The following is a 17,267-nucleotide window of genomic DNA, read 5'->3' on the forward strand; positions in this document are numbered from 1 at the left end:
GCTTGCAGATTCGGGCATCCATCTGCTGCTGCTGAGGCTCATCTGCCTGAGGGAGGGGTGGGGGATGAGGGATAGAAAAAGGCAGGAAATGGGGAGGATGGGGAGGAAGATAGGGGAAGGAAGGGAGGGGCAGAACGAGAGCACAGGAGCATCAGGGGGCATCTCAGGGCCTCCACCCCCTGCCCCGGTTCCCCCATCAGGATTCAGGGAGGGAGTTGGCAGATGCGACATTCTCTTGGGTGCCAGCCACTCCCTCCCTCTGGACCTGCCCAGGACCACAACCTGTGCTCCCCTCCCGAGGCCCAAATGTTGCCTTCCTCTCCTCTCCTCTCCCAAAGCCAGGATGCTCTCAGTCCTCCTGGTTCCCTTTCCTGCTTCTCTTTGGGGACCAACTGGGAAGGGGAGGGGAAATGAGGAAGTTGGGCCACAAGGATTCCACCCTAACCCTACACCATATCCCTAACCCCTAAAGTTAACCCTTAACCCAACCTTAACCCACTCCACAAATTCCTAAATTTAATCCCAAATAATGCCTAGCCCTAACCTTAAAACATACCCCTAATGCTTAAATTTAAACCCTATACTAACCTCATACCCCTTCCATCTAACTCAAACCCATACTTCTAACCTAAACTCTAATTCTTAAACAGTACCCCTAATCCATACTCTTAACCCTTAACCTTTACCCTAACCCTTAATCCACTGAGAAGTCAATGTCCCATGAGAGGTGGGAGAGGTGAGGGACAAGCTTCCAATCCTGCTGCTCCCTTTCTCAGGTTGGGCATAGAGTCCCAGTAAATAATAATTATTATTTTTGTTGTTATATTGTTATATTATTACTATTGTTAGTAGCAATGATGATAATAATAATAATAACGATATTTAAGTGCTTACTATGTGCCAAGCACTGTTCTAAGCACTGGGGTGGATATGAAGTAATCAGGTTGGACACAGTCCCTGTTCCCCATGGGGCTCACACTCTTAATCCCCATTTTACAGATGAGGTAACTGAGACCTAGAGAAGTTAAGGGACTTGTCCAAAGTCACATAGCAGACATGTGGCGCAGCTGGCATTAGAACCCAGGTCCTTCTGACTCCCAGGCCCAGTTGCTTGGCCCAGCACTTCTGGACTAGGTCCTGGGTCGGGGAAGGGGCAGAAAGCCATGGCAGTGGGCCTGCCAGTGGCGGGGTAGGGGTCACACAGGTTGCCATGGGGAAGATGTGTATAGCTGAGCCTCCAGACTATTGCTTGGCACCATGACTCTGGGCACTACCTACTTAGCTGAGTCCTCAAGTTCCCTTCAGAGCACGGGGGTGTCTTTCAGGGGCTAAAGCCACCCGTAGCTGCCCCTCAGAGAGGATGTGCACTTCTGAGAGATGGGGGGATAATAATGTTGGTATTTGTTAAGCGCTTACTATGTGCAGAGCACCGTTCTAAGTGCTGGGGTAGACACAGGGGAATCAGGTTGTCCCACATGGGGCTCACAGTCTTAATCCCCATTTTACAGATGAGGGAACTGAGGCACAGAGAAGTTAAGTGACTTGCCCACAGTCACACAGCTGACAAGTGGCAGAGCCGGGAGTCGAACTCATGAGCCCTGACTCCAAAGCCCATGCTCTTTCCACTGCGCCACGCTGCTTCTCGTGGGGGGAGGAATCATTGGGGGAGGAGGAATCATTGGGTCAGTCCCCGCCTTCCCGAGGCCCAGGTGTGGGCTAAAACCCCCCAGCAGGGCTGCACACACAGACAGAAGAAAGGTCCGAGCAGCCCAAGGGAAAAAAAAGGGAAGAGGAGGAGAGGTAAACATGGAGAGAGGGGCCATGATGGGGCCCCCTTGCCCTGCCTCTTGCTATTCCTGGCTACTGCCCTTGTCTGCCCAGAAAACCACCGGCACCAGCAGCGGATCCACAGTTGGTCAAGTACAGTTGCGCGGGCACCCTCTGCCACTGGCTCAGCACCACCAAGCCGCTGCCACGTTGTTCATCCCCACGACCTCCTGCTGGGCTGTCCTTTCTGACGGGGAGGGGACTGTTTCGTATTTCTGCCCTTAGGGCCTCTCCCCAGGGGGCAGGGGACACTGCAGGCCCTCCGGGCACGGTCTGCAAGACGAGGTGCCCAGGTGCCCATGGGTTCCGGGCTCAGCTCCAGCCTGGGGCAACACGGGGGCAGAAGCAGTAATGGGCACCCAGTCCCAGCCACAAACTCCCCCTCCCTGCTCCAGGGCACACCTGGTGAGCCCGACGCGTGTGTACAAAGAAAGCTTCCCTCTGCTGTGGGTGGGTGGCCAACTGGGGCCTGGAGAGAGAGAGAGGGGCAGAGATGAGTGGAGTGGGAGGGTGAGGAGAAGGGTGAGAAATGGGGAGAGAGAAACGGGGTGCAGTGCGGTGCCAGGAGAATGCCAAGGCAGGAGAAGCCGAAATCACATCAGCAGGGAAAGAACAGGGCAGGAGAGCAGCAGGACCAGAGAGGTGGGGGACAGAGAGAGAAATCAGTCCCTGGCAAGGGGGTTTATGTCCCCTTGAGAGAGTAGGGGGCAGGAACGTGGCAGGAGGGAGGTCATGTCTAGTGCGGGGCTGATTCTGGAGACATGAAAAGGGACCACCCTATCGCCCCACGCTCAGCCCTTACCCTCGCGACAAGCACGGACAGCCCGGGCCCCTCCTCCCCAGCCAGGCCAGCCCTCGGCTCCCTTGGCAACTTCAGCCTTTCCGGGCCACGGCGAGGGCCTGCCGTTCACTGCCACAGCAAAGCAGCGGGCCTGCCGCGGAGTGCTGGAGGGCAAGGGGTCAGAGCAGGCCACCGGGCAGGCCACCACAAGGAGAGCATCACCACGAGGCAGGGAGCTGGACCATTCCTGTCCCTCCCTCCCTCTACCGATGACCCTGGAGCCAGGACCTCCACTCTCCCCACTACTAAGTCCCCTGGTACACGTCAGCACCCCTCAGCCAGTACCGGGCTCCTTGCTCAGCCCTCGACCCAAGAACTGTTGTCATGGGTCAGGACCCCATCCCCCGTCTCCATCTTCACCGCCAACACCCGACATCCCGAGCGTCACCGTTCGGGCCTTCTGAGCGACCCCCAACCACCCCTCCACCCCCCGGCTCTTACCTTGTCTCCCAGGTAGAGTTTGGGGAGCTGCCAGTAGAGAGACTCGTGACCCAGCTGGGTAAAGTCGCTGAAGGAGAGCTCGAAGCCCCCGGGAGCTGGCTGCACCCTGAAGCCATCGGCCAACCGGACGCTGTGCTGGCGATTCACCAGGGCGAACCCTTGGGAGTTTCCGTACTCAAAGGGGCTGTCGACCTGGGGGATGGGACCGGGGAAGGGGGACCGTCACGTCGGAGAGGGATTTGGGGTACCGCCGAGGGGGCACTCGGAATGGAACCTAGAGGGCAGTAGGGGGGCACTTTGGGCAAGGGGACAGGCTGTAGAAAAATGGGAAGCTGAGGGGAGGGAATGAGGGAACAGGGTTGTTGGGGGAAGGGGGAGAGGGGAGAGAGGGAAAGGGAGAGGAGATGAGGGTCGGGGGTGCGGGGGGCAGAGCTCGGGCCTCTCACCAGATGGCGGATGTAGGAGGAGGTGGTACACTGCTGGGTGACCCCCATGCAGAAACAAGGCAGGCAGCCTTCTGGGTGGTTCCCACTCAGGTGGAAGTGATGGGGCCGGCAGCTACCGCAGGAGGGGCCTTCCACCTGGGACTGCGTGCACAGAGACAACCCAGACACCCACGCTGGTTTTTCTCGCTTTTTCTCTCTGGGGCCGGAGGGGCCGCCTCCTACGTGGGGCCAATGCCCGCACCCCAGCCCGGCCCCAGCTGAACCCCCGCGAGGTCACTCCCATCCCTCTCCAATGCCCATCTAGGCCGCAAGACCCTCGAGAAAAAATGGGGTGGTTCGGATATGGTGCACCAGGCATATACCAAGTGGGCCCCGAGGGTTTGCGGGATCGAAGTTCCGGCCACACCATATGCACGTGCCTGGGACGTAGGGCGTGGTCCGCTGTGGGATGCCACCTAGCTTCTAGGCAGGTGCCAGGCAGGCAATGGGCAGGTGCCAAGCCTTCGGGGCCCCCTCCTCTCCCAACCCCAACCCAGGTGCCCTTCTGACAGGAAGTAGTGAGTCTTACCTTGCAATGGCACTGGCCTTGGGCACTGCACTGGTTGTCTACACTGCCCCGAGGGTCACAGTGACAAGGGTTCAGAGGAACCTCTTCTGCAGGGAGGGAAGAGGCCCTGGTGGAACTCTGAGCCCTCCTCCCAGGGCCCTCCATCCGCCCAGCTTTCGCTCCCAGCACCGACCCCTACCCCCATCGCCGATCCCCATCCACCAAACCACACGCCTGGCTCTCCCTGGCACCCCGCACTCTGCACCCTCATCTGTCCCCCTGCCCCGGGCCACTGTTCTCCCTTCGAATGATGCCCCTGACCTGTCCCTCCACAGACGGGTGGGCAAGACAGTGTCCGAACTCGTGCCCTGACCAGCACAGGCCTCCGGGGCCCAGCCAACGCCAGACAGCAACTTGGGACTTAGGCAGCCTCTTTTCAATAATAATTGGGGGACTGGTTAAGCTCTTACTGGGTGGCAAGAACTGGGGATGCTATAGGATTATCAGGTCGGACACAGTCCCTCTCCCACAACGGGCTCACAGTCTAGGTGGGAGGAAGAAGAGGTATCCCTATTTTACAGATGAGAAAACCGAGACCCGGAGAAGTTAAGGGACTTGCCCCAGGTCACACAGCAGGCGACCGTGGCCTAGAAGACCCCCGGCCCTGCCTCCCCATCCCTGCTCACCTATACAGGGCTGACCGAGTGAGGGATTCCCTCGGTAACCAGGAGCACATCTGGAGAAGGGAGAGAGAGAGAGAGAAAGAGAGAGCACCATTGGGATGAGGGCAGAGGCCTGGGCAGGGACCACCCTTCCTACTGGATGTCTTGGAATGCAGGGAGAGCAGTGGATGGGGGGCATACAGGGCAGTGTTCCTGACGGCCACCTGCTTGAATCAGCCCTTCCCCCAATGGTTCCCTGACCCTACCTCTCGCAATGGCGTCCGGTGTGTTCAGGCGAGCAAGAGTCACAGGTGGGGTAGTCATCTGTGTCCAGGAAGCAAGTGTGTACTCTTCTGCCGGAGAGCAGAGGCGCAGTCAGAGTCACAGCTCTTCCTGCAGCCTCCACATCGGGGCAAGGGAGAGGTGGGGAGGCCAGCCAGTCGGGAGGAGAGGGGGCACGCGGAGAAGCGGAAGGGTGACGACGGGCTGGGGAGCTAGGAGCCGGAAGCCGGGGAACCTCTTAGGTGAGGCGTTGCGGGGAAGGGAAAGAAGTGGAAGAGGAAAGGGAAGGGAGCAGGGGGTGGGGAAGGGAAGGACTTACTTGTTCATGGGAATGCCCATGCAGGGACAAGGCTGGCAGAGTCCTGGGGCATCCTTCTGGGCAGCTAGATAGTAACCCGGCTGACAGGTTTCACACTTGGGGCCAGCAGTGTTGTCCTTGCAGTCCTAGGGGTGTGGGGAGGGATAGGCAGAGCTATGAAGGGCAAGAGTAGACTCTTCCCCTTCCCCCAGTGCACCTTCAGAGAATAATATTAGTAATAATAATAACTGTGGTATTTATTAAGCGCTAACTATGTCCATGGCACTGTACTAAGCACTGGGGTGGTTACAAGCAAATCAGGTTGGACGCAGTCCCCATCCCTCACAGTCTCAATCCCCATTTTCCAGATGAGGTAACTGAGGCCCAGAGAAGTGAAGGGACTTGCCCGAGATCACACAGCAGACAAGTGGCAGAGCCAGGGTTAGAACCCATGACCTTCTGACTCCCGGGGCCATGTTCGATCCACTACGCCATGCTGCTTTCCAGATCTCAGTCCCGCCTCACCCCAACCCAACCCTTCTAGTTCTAAGATCTCTTCTTCCCCTGAGGGGTCCGGGAAGCAGGACTAGCTGGCATAATCCCTGGAGGCCCTGGCCCGGGGCAGGGGCCAGAGCACCATGCTGAGTCTCACCTGACAGACTCTGGTATCCGGGTCACAGACCTCTGAGTGCCCGTGACAGTCGCAGGGCTCGCAGGTGCCCAGGTAGAGCCCGCTGGAGGTGCGAACGTAGCCTTTGTCACATTCCTGGGCCCGGCGGGGACCGGAGGAGAAAGAGTGTCAGACCCGGGGTATGGTGGGGGTCAGTGAGGTCCTGAACAGCAGGGCCCGAGCCCCTCCGTGGCGCTGCTGCCCGCAGGCCACCTCATCACCTCCCTCTGCCTGTCCGAGGTTCGGGGAACAGGCACTGTGGACTGGGTACCCTCGAGGGGGAGGGGCAGGGATGAGATGGGGGAGACCGGGGGTCAGAGGGTGGGGTGGCGGATCGTTGAGGGGGTTCCCAAGGGAGGGATGGGGGAGAGGCAGGGAGGAAGGTGGGAGCAGAACTAGTAGAGGGAGGGGTAGAGCTGCTGGGGGTGGGACAGATTTGGTGGGAGTGAGGCAGAATTGGTGGGGCTGGGCAAAGTTGGTGGGATCGGGGGCAAAGTTGTAGAGGCAGGGGGCAGGAGAAGGAGGGCTGGGGGGTCCCAGGCAGAGGGGGCATCGGTCGGTGGGTCTGACCTGGCAGGATAGCCCACGGTACCCGGGTGGGCAGGAACAGTTCTCCACTTCCAGTGCCAGCTTCTGCCCCGTGGCATAGGGCACAGCCTCATCCATTTTGATCCCTGAGATTCTGGTGGGAGGAATGAAGATTACGACTCCTCAGGCTACAGCCCCAGCCTCCGGGGCCCCACTCTATCCTCGGGTTGCGTCCCCAGCCCCAGGGCTCTGCTCCACCCTAAGGCTCCAACCCGGCTCCCAGTACCCTGCTCTCTCATCCAGCCAACCCCCTTCTGAAGCGCCATTCGGTCAATCCATCACTGGAATTTATTGAGCACGAAATGTGCGAATGGCCCCACACTAAGCGCTTGGGAGGGTACAATGCATCTGGTAACTAGCTGTGGCATTTGCTAAGTGCTTACTATGTGCCAGGCCCTGTACTAAGTACCGGGGAGGATGCCAGGTAATCGGGTTGGACACGGTCCCTGTCCCACAAAGGGCTCACGGTCCTAATCCCCATTTTACAGATAAGGTAACTGAGGTATAGAGAAGTTAAGTAACTTGTCCAAGGTCACACGGGAGTCAAGGGATAGAGCTGGTGTTAGAACCCAGTTCTTTCCGACTCCCAGGCCCGTGGTCTATCCGCTAGCCCACGCTGCTTCTCAAGATGATCTTTGACCTCAAGGCCACTACCACCTTCATACTATCACCAGGATCCGCCCTTTCCTCTCCATCCAAACGGCGATCGTGCTGGTACAAGCTCTCATAATATCCCGACTGGATTACTGTGTCAGCCTCCTCTCTGATCTCTCTTCCTCCTGTCTCTCCCCGCTCCGGTCTATTCTTCACTCCGCTGCCCGGATCATCCTCCTACAGAAACGCTCTGGGCACGTCACTCCCCTCCTCAAAAACCTCCGGTGGTTGCCTATCAACCTTCCCACGAAACAGAAACTCTTCACTCTGGGCTTCAAAGTTCTCCATCACCTTGCCCCCTCCTACCTCACCTCCCTTCTCTCTTTCTACTGCCCACCCCGTACACTCCGCTCCTCTGTCGCTCACCTCCTCACGCTCCTCCGTTCGCGCCTATCCCGCCGTCGACACCCGGCCCACGTCCTCCCGCTGTCCCGGAATGCCCTCCCTCCTCACATCTGCCAAACTAACTCTCTGCTCCTCTTCAAAGCCCTACTGAGAGCTCACCTCCTCCAGGAGGCCTTCCCAGACTGAGCGTCCCCTTTCCCTCTGCTCCCCTTCCCCTTCCCTCCCCCCCCACCCTCCGCTCTTCTCCCTTCCCCTCCCCTCAGCACTGCTCATTTGTATATATTATTTATTTATTCTGTTATTGAGGTGTATAACTCCTTGATTCTATTTATCTTGATGATGTTCGTCGTTTTGTTCTGCTGTCTGTCTCCCCCGTTTAGACTGTGAGCCCATCATTGAGCAGGGTTGGTCTCTATCTGTTGCCGAATTGTACATTCCAAGCACTTAGCACAGTGCTCTGCACACAGTAAGCGCTCAGTAAATACTATTGAATGAACTACCAAAGGTGGGCTCTCGGCCTCCCTGTTCCACCTCATTCTGTTCCCTCCCCACCCCCTTCCCTCTCCCCATCCTTCCCACTTTCCCGACCTGGTTTTCGCCCCTCCCTTCCCTCCCATCCCACCCAGGTACCTGCTCTCGGCCTGGTCCTGGGCATAGGATGCCCGGATCATGAGCATGTCGATGCCGGCCAGCGCCATCAGCAGGTGCTCACGAGTGGCAGGCTGTCCATCTGCCCGGTGCCACGCGCTCTGCCCAGGGAACAGACAGTCCCGCTCACCTCCCGTCCTGGGGCGCAGGCGGCTTCCGGACCCGGCGGACCCCGGAGGGGACTCCTCCCCGCCCACAGGGACAAATCCGAGAGAGAAAAAGATGAGGGTTCTGGGACCACAGGACGGAGTGGACAGGTGAGGGACACGGTGAGTGGGAGTTGGGCTGGCTGACCTCAAAGAAGGGCACGGTGAAGGTAGTGGGCTGGCCTGATATGGGCTGGTGCTGGGGGTGGTGCTCCAGGAAGATACCGTTGCCCTGCAGCAGTACCAGGGGCTGCTCATGTAGGGACGGTGAGCCCCTCTCTCGCATCTGAGTGATTGTGAAGCTCAGTTCTCCACCATATGATGTCACCTGGAAGGGGGCACCGGCACTCACATCCCGCTCCCGGCCTCCCACGCGGCGTCACCCCCAAGCCGCCATCCGACACAGCGCCTTCTCACTCTCTATATCAACCACCACCATCGGGGTGGTGTCTGTTAAGGGCTTCCCATTTACCAAGCCTTGTGCTAAGCACTGGGGAAGATATAAGCAGATTAGACCCAGTCCCTGTCCCATAAGGGGCTCCCGGCCCAAGAGCGAAGGAGGACAGGTATTAAAACCCCATTTTACAAATGAGGAAATAAGAAGCTCAGAGAAGTGATTTGCCGAGGGTCACAAAGCAGGCAAGTGGTGGAGCTGGGACTGGAAGCCAGATCTCCTGACTCCCAGTCCTCTGGTCTTTCCACTAGGCCACATTGCCCCATCTTCTCCAGCTCAGCCCTCCCCTCATGGCATCCCTTCCCATTCCCTACTAGCCATTCTCAATCACTGCCCCTGGCCCCCCGCCTCACGGGCCCCGGCGTCACCGCATCCCGGCGCCTCACTTTGTCTCCGAGGAATTGGGAAGGCAGGTTCCAGTAGTAGGGGCCGGGAGGCAAGTTGTGGAAGTCGGAGAAGGCCAGCTCGCCGGGGCCGTGGGAGACGATGCCCTGGTGGGTGCTGTGGGTGCCCACGGCGTCGGACAGGCTGAACAGGGATTCCTGATGGCTCAACGAAGCCCCAAGAACCTACAGGGGAACCCACCGTGAGAGGCCCGGGGGCTTCTGGGCCACCGCCACTGGCCCTTTCCCGCTCCAACTCCTTCCCAGCAGTTGGTTCCTTTGGCCCTCTGATTCTTTTGTATTGTACCTTCCAATTCACTTATCGCAGCGTCCCGCACACAGAACGCGCTCAAAAAGTACGATCGATCGACTGAGCCCTGCTTCGTCTTTGCCCCCTCGGCCCCTCCCCCGCAGCCCAGCCTCAAATCCCTCTCAGACCTCCCCCATCCATCACGTAGGGTCCCAACCCCTGAGTCCTCCCCGCAAGCTCCTCCCAATGATCCCTGGGTCCCGCCCCCTAAGTAATAATAGTAATAAAGTATTTGTTAAGCGCTTACTATGTGCCAAGCACTGTTCTAAGCACTGGTACATTCAGGGTAATCACGCTGCCCCATGTGGGGTTCACACTTTTAATCCCCATTTTACAGATGAGGTAACTGACGCCCAGAGAATTTAAGTGACTTGCCCAAGGTCCCTCAGCAGACAGGTAGCGGAGCCGGGATTAGAACTCAGGATTTTCTGACTCCCAGCCCGGGCTCTTTCCACTAAGCTACACTGGTAATAATAATAATAATGATGATGATGATGGTATTTGTTAAGCGTCTACAAGGTGCCAGGCACTGTTCTAAACGCTGTGGTGGACACACACAAATCAGGTTGGACACAGTTCCTTGTCCCTCATGGGACTCATAGACCCAATCCCCACTTTACAGATGAGGTAACTGAGGCCCAGACAAGTCAAGTGACTTGCACGAGGTCACTAAGTCCCACGCCCGACCTCCAGCCACTGGTTCTTCGGCCCTGCCCCCTGAATCCAGCCACCCACCCACCCACTTCTCCCTGGGCCCCACCCACCCACTGACCCTGGACCCCGCCCACTGGTCCCCCCCAGTACCTGGCGTCGGCTCCAACTGGAGCTGGCGCACTGGCGGCTGACACCCATGCAGAAGCACTTGAGGCAGCCTTTGGGGTTGTTGGAGCTCAGGTGGAAGTTGCCCGCAGAGCACTGGTCACACAGACGGCCAGCCACGTTATCCTGCCGACACGTGGGTAGGTCAGCAGCGCCCCCGGTACCTCCGGCTTCCAGTCCACCCGCAGGGGCCCGACTCTCCCTGCCCCAACCCCTCCAATCCCATGCCACTCTTGAGGGCGGCTCGCCAGCCCCTTATCCCACCCCGCCTTCCACCTCCAGTCTTGCTCCAGGGGCCCGGCTCTCCCTTCCCTGAACCCCCTTCTCCGTGCCACCCCCGATTTCGGCCTCGGCCTCCCCGGGAGGCCCCAGGGTGTGGGCGGCAGCTGCGATGCCACTGGGCTTGGCAGATGTCAGTGGGCACTGGCGGTGGAGGGTGAGTTACAGGGCCCCGGTGCCCGGCAGGCGGGGACTTCGGCACATATAAGTGCCACCATGTCCACTTCGGAGCTAACACGGCTGACAGAGGCCTGACCCGGGGCTCGGAATAGAGGGTTTGGAGTCCGGGGTCGGGAACTGGAAGCTGGAGGCTGGGAGCTGGGGGCTGGGCTATGGAAGTGGGCATCCTGGGCAGATGCCCTTGCGCTGTCCGATGAGAGAGGTTGGAGGCGGAGGAGATCGGCGGGGCTCGTACCTTACAGAGGCAGGACTCCCCGGAGGGCTCTTTGCTGCCCTGCAAATCACAACGCACGTACGCCTGGTCTGAGGAGAGAAAGAGGGGAAGGAGAGGATTGGCGTAGCCTGTGCCAGGCAGAGGGAAAGGGAGGAATGGTGAGGGCCGGGGGGGGGGGGGGGGGGGGGGGGGGCAGCGGCCTGGGGGAAGAGTGAAAAGGCTGGGGAGAGGGTGGGAGCAGGGGCGGGACACTCACTGATAGGCTTGCATTTGCCCCCCGGCTGGATGGGATTTCCTTCATAGCCAGCGGCACAGCTGTGGACAGAGAAAGAGAAACAGAGAGAGAGACAGAAAGACACCATGATGATGATGATGATGATGACGGTCTTTGTTAGCACTTACTACGGTGCTAGGCACACTGCTAAGCGCTGGGGTGGATACAAGCAAATCGGGTTGGACACAGTCCCTGTCCCACATGAGGCTCACAGTCTCAATTCCCATTTTACAGATGAGGTAACCGAGGTCCAGAGAAGGGAAGTGATTTGTCCAATGTCACACAGCAGAAAAGTGGTCAAGTTGGGATTCGAACTCTTGACCGTGGATCCTGGCCCGCAGACCCCCCCAATCCTCCACTCTCACCAGGACCCCCGTCTACACCCCCTTTGCCCAGGAGCCCCCAACAGGCCCTAGGGACGTCCCATTCCATCACAGCCAAAACCCTTCTCTCTTACTAACGTATAATCCCCTCTGGACTGTAAGCTACTTGAACGAAGGGATCGTGCTACCAACTCTACTGTACCGTAGTCTCCCGAATGCTTAGTACGGTGCTCTGCACCGAGTATAAGCGCTCATTTAAAAAAAAAATAACGCTCGTTAAACACTTACTATGTGCCAGGCACCCTTCTAAGCGCTGGGGTGGATACAAGTTAATCAGGTTGGACACAGTCCCCGTTCCACATGGGATTCAAAGTCTTAACCCCCTTTTACAGACGAGGTAACTGAGAAACAGAGAAGTGACTTGTCCAAGGTCGCACAGCAAACGAGTAGCGGAGCCGGGATTAGAACCTAGATCCTCTGACTCCCAGGTCCGTGCTCTTTCCTCTAGGCCCCGTTGCTTCCCATTGACTGACGTCCTGCCCAGGCCCCCCTTCCGTGCCGGGGGCGCCCCACCTCCCCTAGGGCCCGTCCCTCAGCCGCCCCCCTCACCTCTCACAGCGGCGCCCAGTATATCCAGGGGCACAGGCATCGCAGGTGGCCTGGCCGTCCGTGTCCAGGAAGCACGTGTCCGAGAACCTGCCCACACAACAGAGAGGTGGGCCGGGGCCGGGCACTGGTGGGGAGCCTGGGGCCGGGCAGGGGGCAGCCGGGCCCGCCGCGGCCCTGGCACTGACCCTCGGGTCCCTGGGGTTTCCAGGGCCGGGAGAACCTTCCTCGCCCGCCCGTCCGCCCGCCCTCCGCGCCCTCTGACCTGCGGGAGGCGTCGATGTACGGGCAGGGGCAGGGCCGGCAGGCGGTGGGGGTGCCCAGGGTGGCGTCCCCGAAGAAGCCGGGCTTGCACTTGTCGCACCGTGGCCCCTCTGTATTGTGCTGGCAGTTCTAGGGGCCGGGCAGAGGCAGAGGCCGACTCAGCCGACCCATGGTGGGAGTGGGCAGCGGATTCCCAGGGGGATGGGGTGGCCCTTGAGTCCTCGCCACTCCCTGGAGCTTTCCTGCTATTCGGCGCCCCCGGCCCCAGATTCTATTCACTAGGTGCAGACCATGTACCAAGCACTGTGCTAGGCACTGGGGTAGATAGAGGGAATTAATGTTATTTTCTCTGCACTGCACCACTTCTGCACTTGGGTCTGAATCCCCTAATAATAATAATAACGTTGGTATTTGTTAAGCGCTTACTGTGTGCAGAGCACTGTTCTAAGAACTGGGGTAGATACAGGGTAATCAGGTTGTCCCACGTGAGGCTCCCAGTTAATCCCCATTTTAAAGATGAGGTAACTGAGGCACAGAGAAGTTAAGTTGGTATTTGTTAAGCGCTTACTATGTGCCGAGCACTGTTCTAAGCGCTGGGGTAGATACAGGGGAATCCGGTTGCCCAGCATGAGGCTCACAGTCTTCATCCCCATTTTCCAGATGAGGTAACTGAGGCCCAGAGAAGTGAAGTGACTTGCCCACAGTCACACAGCTGACAGGTGGCAGAGCCGGGATTCGAACCCATCGCCTCTGGCTCCCAAGCCCGGGCTCTTTCCACTGAACCACGCCGAAGTGAAGTGACTTGCCCAAAGTCACACAGCTGACAAGTGGCAGAGGCCGGAGTCGAACTCATCACTTCTGACTCCAAAGCCCGGGCTCTTTCCACCGAGCCACACTGTACCCTAAGCATGTCCATACTTCTGATGTCCATATCCTTATATTTGATTGCACCCCCATTCCTGAATTGTGTTCCAGTGTCTCCCCTGAAAAATCTGTGCTCTCCCTGAGAGCATGGATCCTGTTTACTAACTCGATGGTACCTTCCCCAGTGTTCAGCATAGTGTCCGCACACAGTAAGTGCTTGATAAATGCTCCCGATCGATTGGTAAAGGGCCCAGCAAGGCCCGCCCCGGGTCCGGGGGCCCGGCCACAGCCCAACCCTACTGAATCACTGGCCTCTGGTTTAGCTCATCTCCCAACCCTCCTCACGCCCCACTGCCCAGGTGCCCACCCCCTGCCATGAGGATGCCCACTCCCCTGCCCGTGCCCACCCCCACACCTCCTGTTGTCCCTGCCTGGGACACCTCCTGCCCCCTCCACCCAGGTGCCCACCCCTTTGGGACATCTCCTCCACCTGGTGCCCTCTCAAAATGCTATCCTCCCCCGACCTGAGTGCCCATCCCCTGCCCCTCACCACCCAGGGACCCACCCCTTGGGCCCATCCTCGCACACAGCGCCAACCCCCACTGCTGCCATCCCTTGCCCGGGTGCCCACCTCACTGCCCCATCCCTCCCATCCGGGTATCTGTCCCCCAGTGCCTGGGAGTCAGGGTGTCCTCCCCTTGCCCCCATCTCCAACTGCCTGTCACTCACCAGGCAGTGGCCGAATGCTGCGTCACAAGAGGCGGCGTGGCCATTGCAGTCACACCCGGAACAGGTGCCCAGGGAGGATCCATTAGGCACACGGGTGAAGTGGGAATCACAGTCTTCGCAGGAAAGACCCGAGTAGCCGGTGGGACATCTGGGGTGGCGGAGGGGGGCAGTCCAGGGGAGAGGGGGCTCAGTTTGAGGCTGAAGGAGGCAAGGGGTACATACCCCTCTCCCAACTGCCAGAGCCTGTACCCTCTACACTGCCGCACTCACCGGCTGGGTGGGACTCCCGATGCCTGGTGCCTGCAGCCCCCAGTCCCCGGTCAGCACCCCCCGTAGGCTCCAGGGGCCGGAGCAGAGCCGGGCCCCCCAGGGTCTGACCAGTGTGAGCTCTGGCCCCCTCTGCCCCTGAAACCCACTCCCTCTCCGGGAGAGCTCACAGTCCCCCGAGACCACCAGCTGGGAGTCCGTGTTCCTGCCCCACATTCTTGCCCCGTGTTTCCCTCCACAGTCCTGCCCCGCCAGCCCAGAGCCCCACGATCTCGCCGGTCCCCGCCGGTCCCCGCCGGCCCAGGCTGGCCACCTGCACTCCTCCACGCTGTGGGCCCGGGGCTGGCCATTGGCGAGGGCCACTGTGGTGTCCATGATGATGTCGCTGAGTCCCACGCTGGCCATCTTGGTGTTGTATACGGTCTGGAGGAGCACACCCTCCAGGCTCCGCAAGGTCGTCAGCAGCTCACCTCGGGTCACTGGTGCGCCAGACTCATGCATCCAGTGTTCCTGAGGGCAGCCAGTGGTCGGGGGGGTAAAGAGGGCATCAGACAGGACCCTGGCTTGGGGAGAAGAACCTGGCACACAGCCCAGTGACCCTGTCCCACCCTTACGGCCCAGTCTCCCAATTTCCCCAACAAAGTCGGGGGGGGGGCTCAATCAGTCAATCAGTCAACGGTATTTATTGAGTGCTTACTGTACTAAAATCTTGGGAGAGTACAATATAGCAGAGTTAGTACGCACATCTCCTCCGAGAGGCCTTCTCTGAAAAAGCTCTCCTTTTCTCTTCTCCCACTCCCCTCTGTGTCACCCTTATTCCCTTTATTTATCCCTGCCTCACCCATCCCCATGATACTTGTGTACCTGGCTGTAATTTATTTATATTGTCTATCTCCCTATCTAGACTATAAATTCATTGTGAGCAGGGAATGTGTGCATTTATTGTTGTATTGCACTTTCCCATGCGCTTAGGACAGTGCTTTGCCACAGTAAGTGCTCAAATATAAATGAATTGAATTGAAAACTGCCCACAGGGAGCTTACAGTGGGGAAGGGGAGACAGACATTAATATAAATAAATAACTTAATTCTACTGCTCACAGCCTCCAACCTTATCCTCTTTCTTGAGCCTCTCCTCCTCAGCCTGCCCCCTACCAGGACGCCCCCAATTCGGGAACCCGAACCCCTCTGACCACCCCAAACTTCTCGCTTCCTGGCTTGGCCCTGGGTGCCTGCGTGCCTCTTGGGAGTCCCCAGGGCTTCCACTTCCTCTGGGGCTTGCGTCCTTCCATCCGCCTGTATCCACCAAGGACTGGGCCCCTCTCTGCCCACCCCCGCGAAGAGGAAGAGAGCGCCAGGGCCTCGGGTCCCACCCCCACCCCCCACCCCCCTGCTGCTGCCAGCCTGGATGGGCGCGCCCTGGAGAGCACCCACCTCTGTGAAGTACACCTGCCGCTGGTTGATGGTGCCGGGCTGGGTGGGAGTGTGGCCCCGGGACAGCAGGCGATGCCCGCCTCCCACCAGCACCACGTCCGGCTTCTGCACCGGTTCCAGCGTGCCCCGTGCCAACTCGTAGCGCACCTTGTAGCGGAGGGAGCCCCCGTACGAGTCCACCTGCAGGGTGGCATGGGGTCAGGGAGGGCACCAGGTGTCAAGGGAGGGCACCGGGGGTCAGGGAGGATGCCGGGATAAGAATGGACACTTAGGGCCAGAGGGGCCCTGGAGGTCAAGATGGGCACCAGGGACTTGTGTGTTCTCCACTTGGGCACCTCCCTTCTCCGGCCCTGCCCCATTCCCCTCCCACTCAGGTCTCCAGAAACCAGGAGCCACAGTTTCTGTGGTTCCTCCAACCTCCCAGGTGGCCCCCGTCTCTACAGACCATGGTGTGGGGCTAGGGGAGGCCCAGTCCCATTCTCTGGCAGTCCTTGGCAGGATTCCTTTGCCCCCAACCCCTTCACCTTGGGGAAGGGGGCGGGGGGCAAGAGATCACGAAGGATGGATGCACGGCCACACAACCGAAGCCATAGCCAGGGGAAAATTTTGCCCAAGTGAGTGTGCCAATGGGCTCGGCCCGCTCTGCCCACGCCCCCACCTGGCTCGGAACCAAGCTGTGGCAATGATGGCGCTGCTTTTTTAATGCTGGGCGTGGGGTGGACACCATTGGGGGCCCAGGGGACTGGAGCAGCCACTAGATGGTCCCACCCCTGAGGTCCTGGCTTTCTCACCTTATTGCCCAAGAATTGTTGGGGTAGCATCCAGAAAGAATCATGGATGAGGAAGCGGCGGGACAGGTCCACCAGCTGGAACTCCTCAGTGGCCAGGTCCACCTGCAGCTGCGTGGAGGACAGGGGCGGGGCGCCCGGCTGCGCGGGCTCGGTCACGTTCACGCCTGAGGAAGAAGCGGGCACAGGGGGCCGGTGGGGAGCGGGAGGCAGCGGGAGCCACAACCCAGGACCGACTCCACCATTGGCGAGGCCCGGGCCCCCGATGGGGTGCTTTGAGCCGGTCACCCACCCCCCCGGGTCTGGCCACCTCCCCTCGCCGACCTCCCCACCTGTCTCCCCAGTAGGAGGCACTGGGTCTAGTACCCGGAGCGGGCAGAGACAGGCCCAGGATCTGGGGCAGGCAGAGCCCGGCCAGCCTGAGGGACTGGGGGGCCACCACAGCCCCTCCCACCTTTGAAGTCATCGGGCCGGTCAAAGCGCAGTCGGATCTGGTCGCGGAATCGGCCGCTGCTCTGGCACAAGTTGGTGACCCCGAAGCAGAAGCAGGGGAGACACTTGGAGCTGTCCTCCAGGTAGAAATGCCCGCTGGGGCAGGGACCTGTAGGGCCAAAGGACTAGTCAGTGGACCCCGGACCCCAGACCCATCCCCCTGGCCCCCCTCCATCACACCCTCAGCCAGGCC

The 17,267-nt window shown here is 59.5% G+C and overlaps 1 protein-coding gene across 8 annotated transcripts in view; it reads right to left on the reverse strand.

Moving 5' to 3' along the window:
• The window catches only part of HSPG2 (heparan sulfate proteoglycan 2), a 102,522-nt gene that overhangs the window by 40,897 nt on the left and 44,358 nt on the right, over window positions 1-17,267 (reverse strand). For all 8 annotated transcript variants that reach the window (XM_029064730.2, XM_039912120.1, XM_039912119.1 and 5 more), the window contains 21 exons: window positions 17,037-17,183; window positions 16,586-16,749; window positions 15,795-15,974; window positions 14,675-14,871; window positions 14,095-14,242; window positions 12,503-12,630; window positions 12,241-12,327; window positions 11,291-11,349; window positions 11,056-11,123; window positions 10,347-10,487; window positions 9,236-9,418; window positions 8,544-8,723; window positions 8,232-8,350; window positions 6,585-6,696; window positions 5,997-6,110; window positions 5,366-5,490; window positions 5,031-5,117; window positions 4,789-4,838; window positions 4,124-4,209; window positions 3,556-3,696; window positions 3,110-3,301 (listed from right to left, as the gene is read on the reverse strand). In XM_029064730.2, the coding sequence (XP_028920563.1) occupies window positions 3,110-3,301; window positions 3,556-3,696; window positions 4,124-4,209; window positions 4,789-4,838; window positions 5,031-5,117; window positions 5,366-5,490; window positions 5,997-6,110; window positions 6,585-6,696; window positions 8,232-8,350; window positions 8,544-8,723; window positions 9,236-9,418; window positions 10,347-10,487; window positions 11,056-11,123; window positions 11,291-11,349; window positions 12,241-12,327; window positions 12,503-12,630; window positions 14,095-14,242; window positions 14,675-14,871; window positions 15,795-15,974; window positions 16,586-16,749; window positions 17,037-17,183 (2,708 nt within the window). The remainder of the gene's footprint in view (window positions 1-3,109; window positions 3,302-3,555; window positions 3,697-4,123; window positions 4,210-4,788; window positions 4,839-5,030; window positions 5,118-5,365; window positions 5,491-5,996; window positions 6,111-6,584; window positions 6,697-8,231; window positions 8,351-8,543; window positions 8,724-9,235; window positions 9,419-10,346; window positions 10,488-11,055; window positions 11,124-11,290; window positions 11,350-12,240; window positions 12,328-12,502; window positions 12,631-14,094; window positions 14,243-14,674; window positions 14,872-15,794; window positions 15,975-16,585; window positions 16,750-17,036; window positions 17,184-17,267) is intronic.

This window comes from Ornithorhynchus anatinus, chromosome 5 (assembly GCF_004115215.2).
Source record: "Ornithorhynchus anatinus isolate Pmale09 chromosome 5, mOrnAna1.pri.v4, whole genome shotgun sequence".
Classification (NCBI taxonomy): domain Eukaryota; kingdom Metazoa; phylum Chordata; class Mammalia; order Monotremata; family Ornithorhynchidae; genus Ornithorhynchus; species Ornithorhynchus anatinus.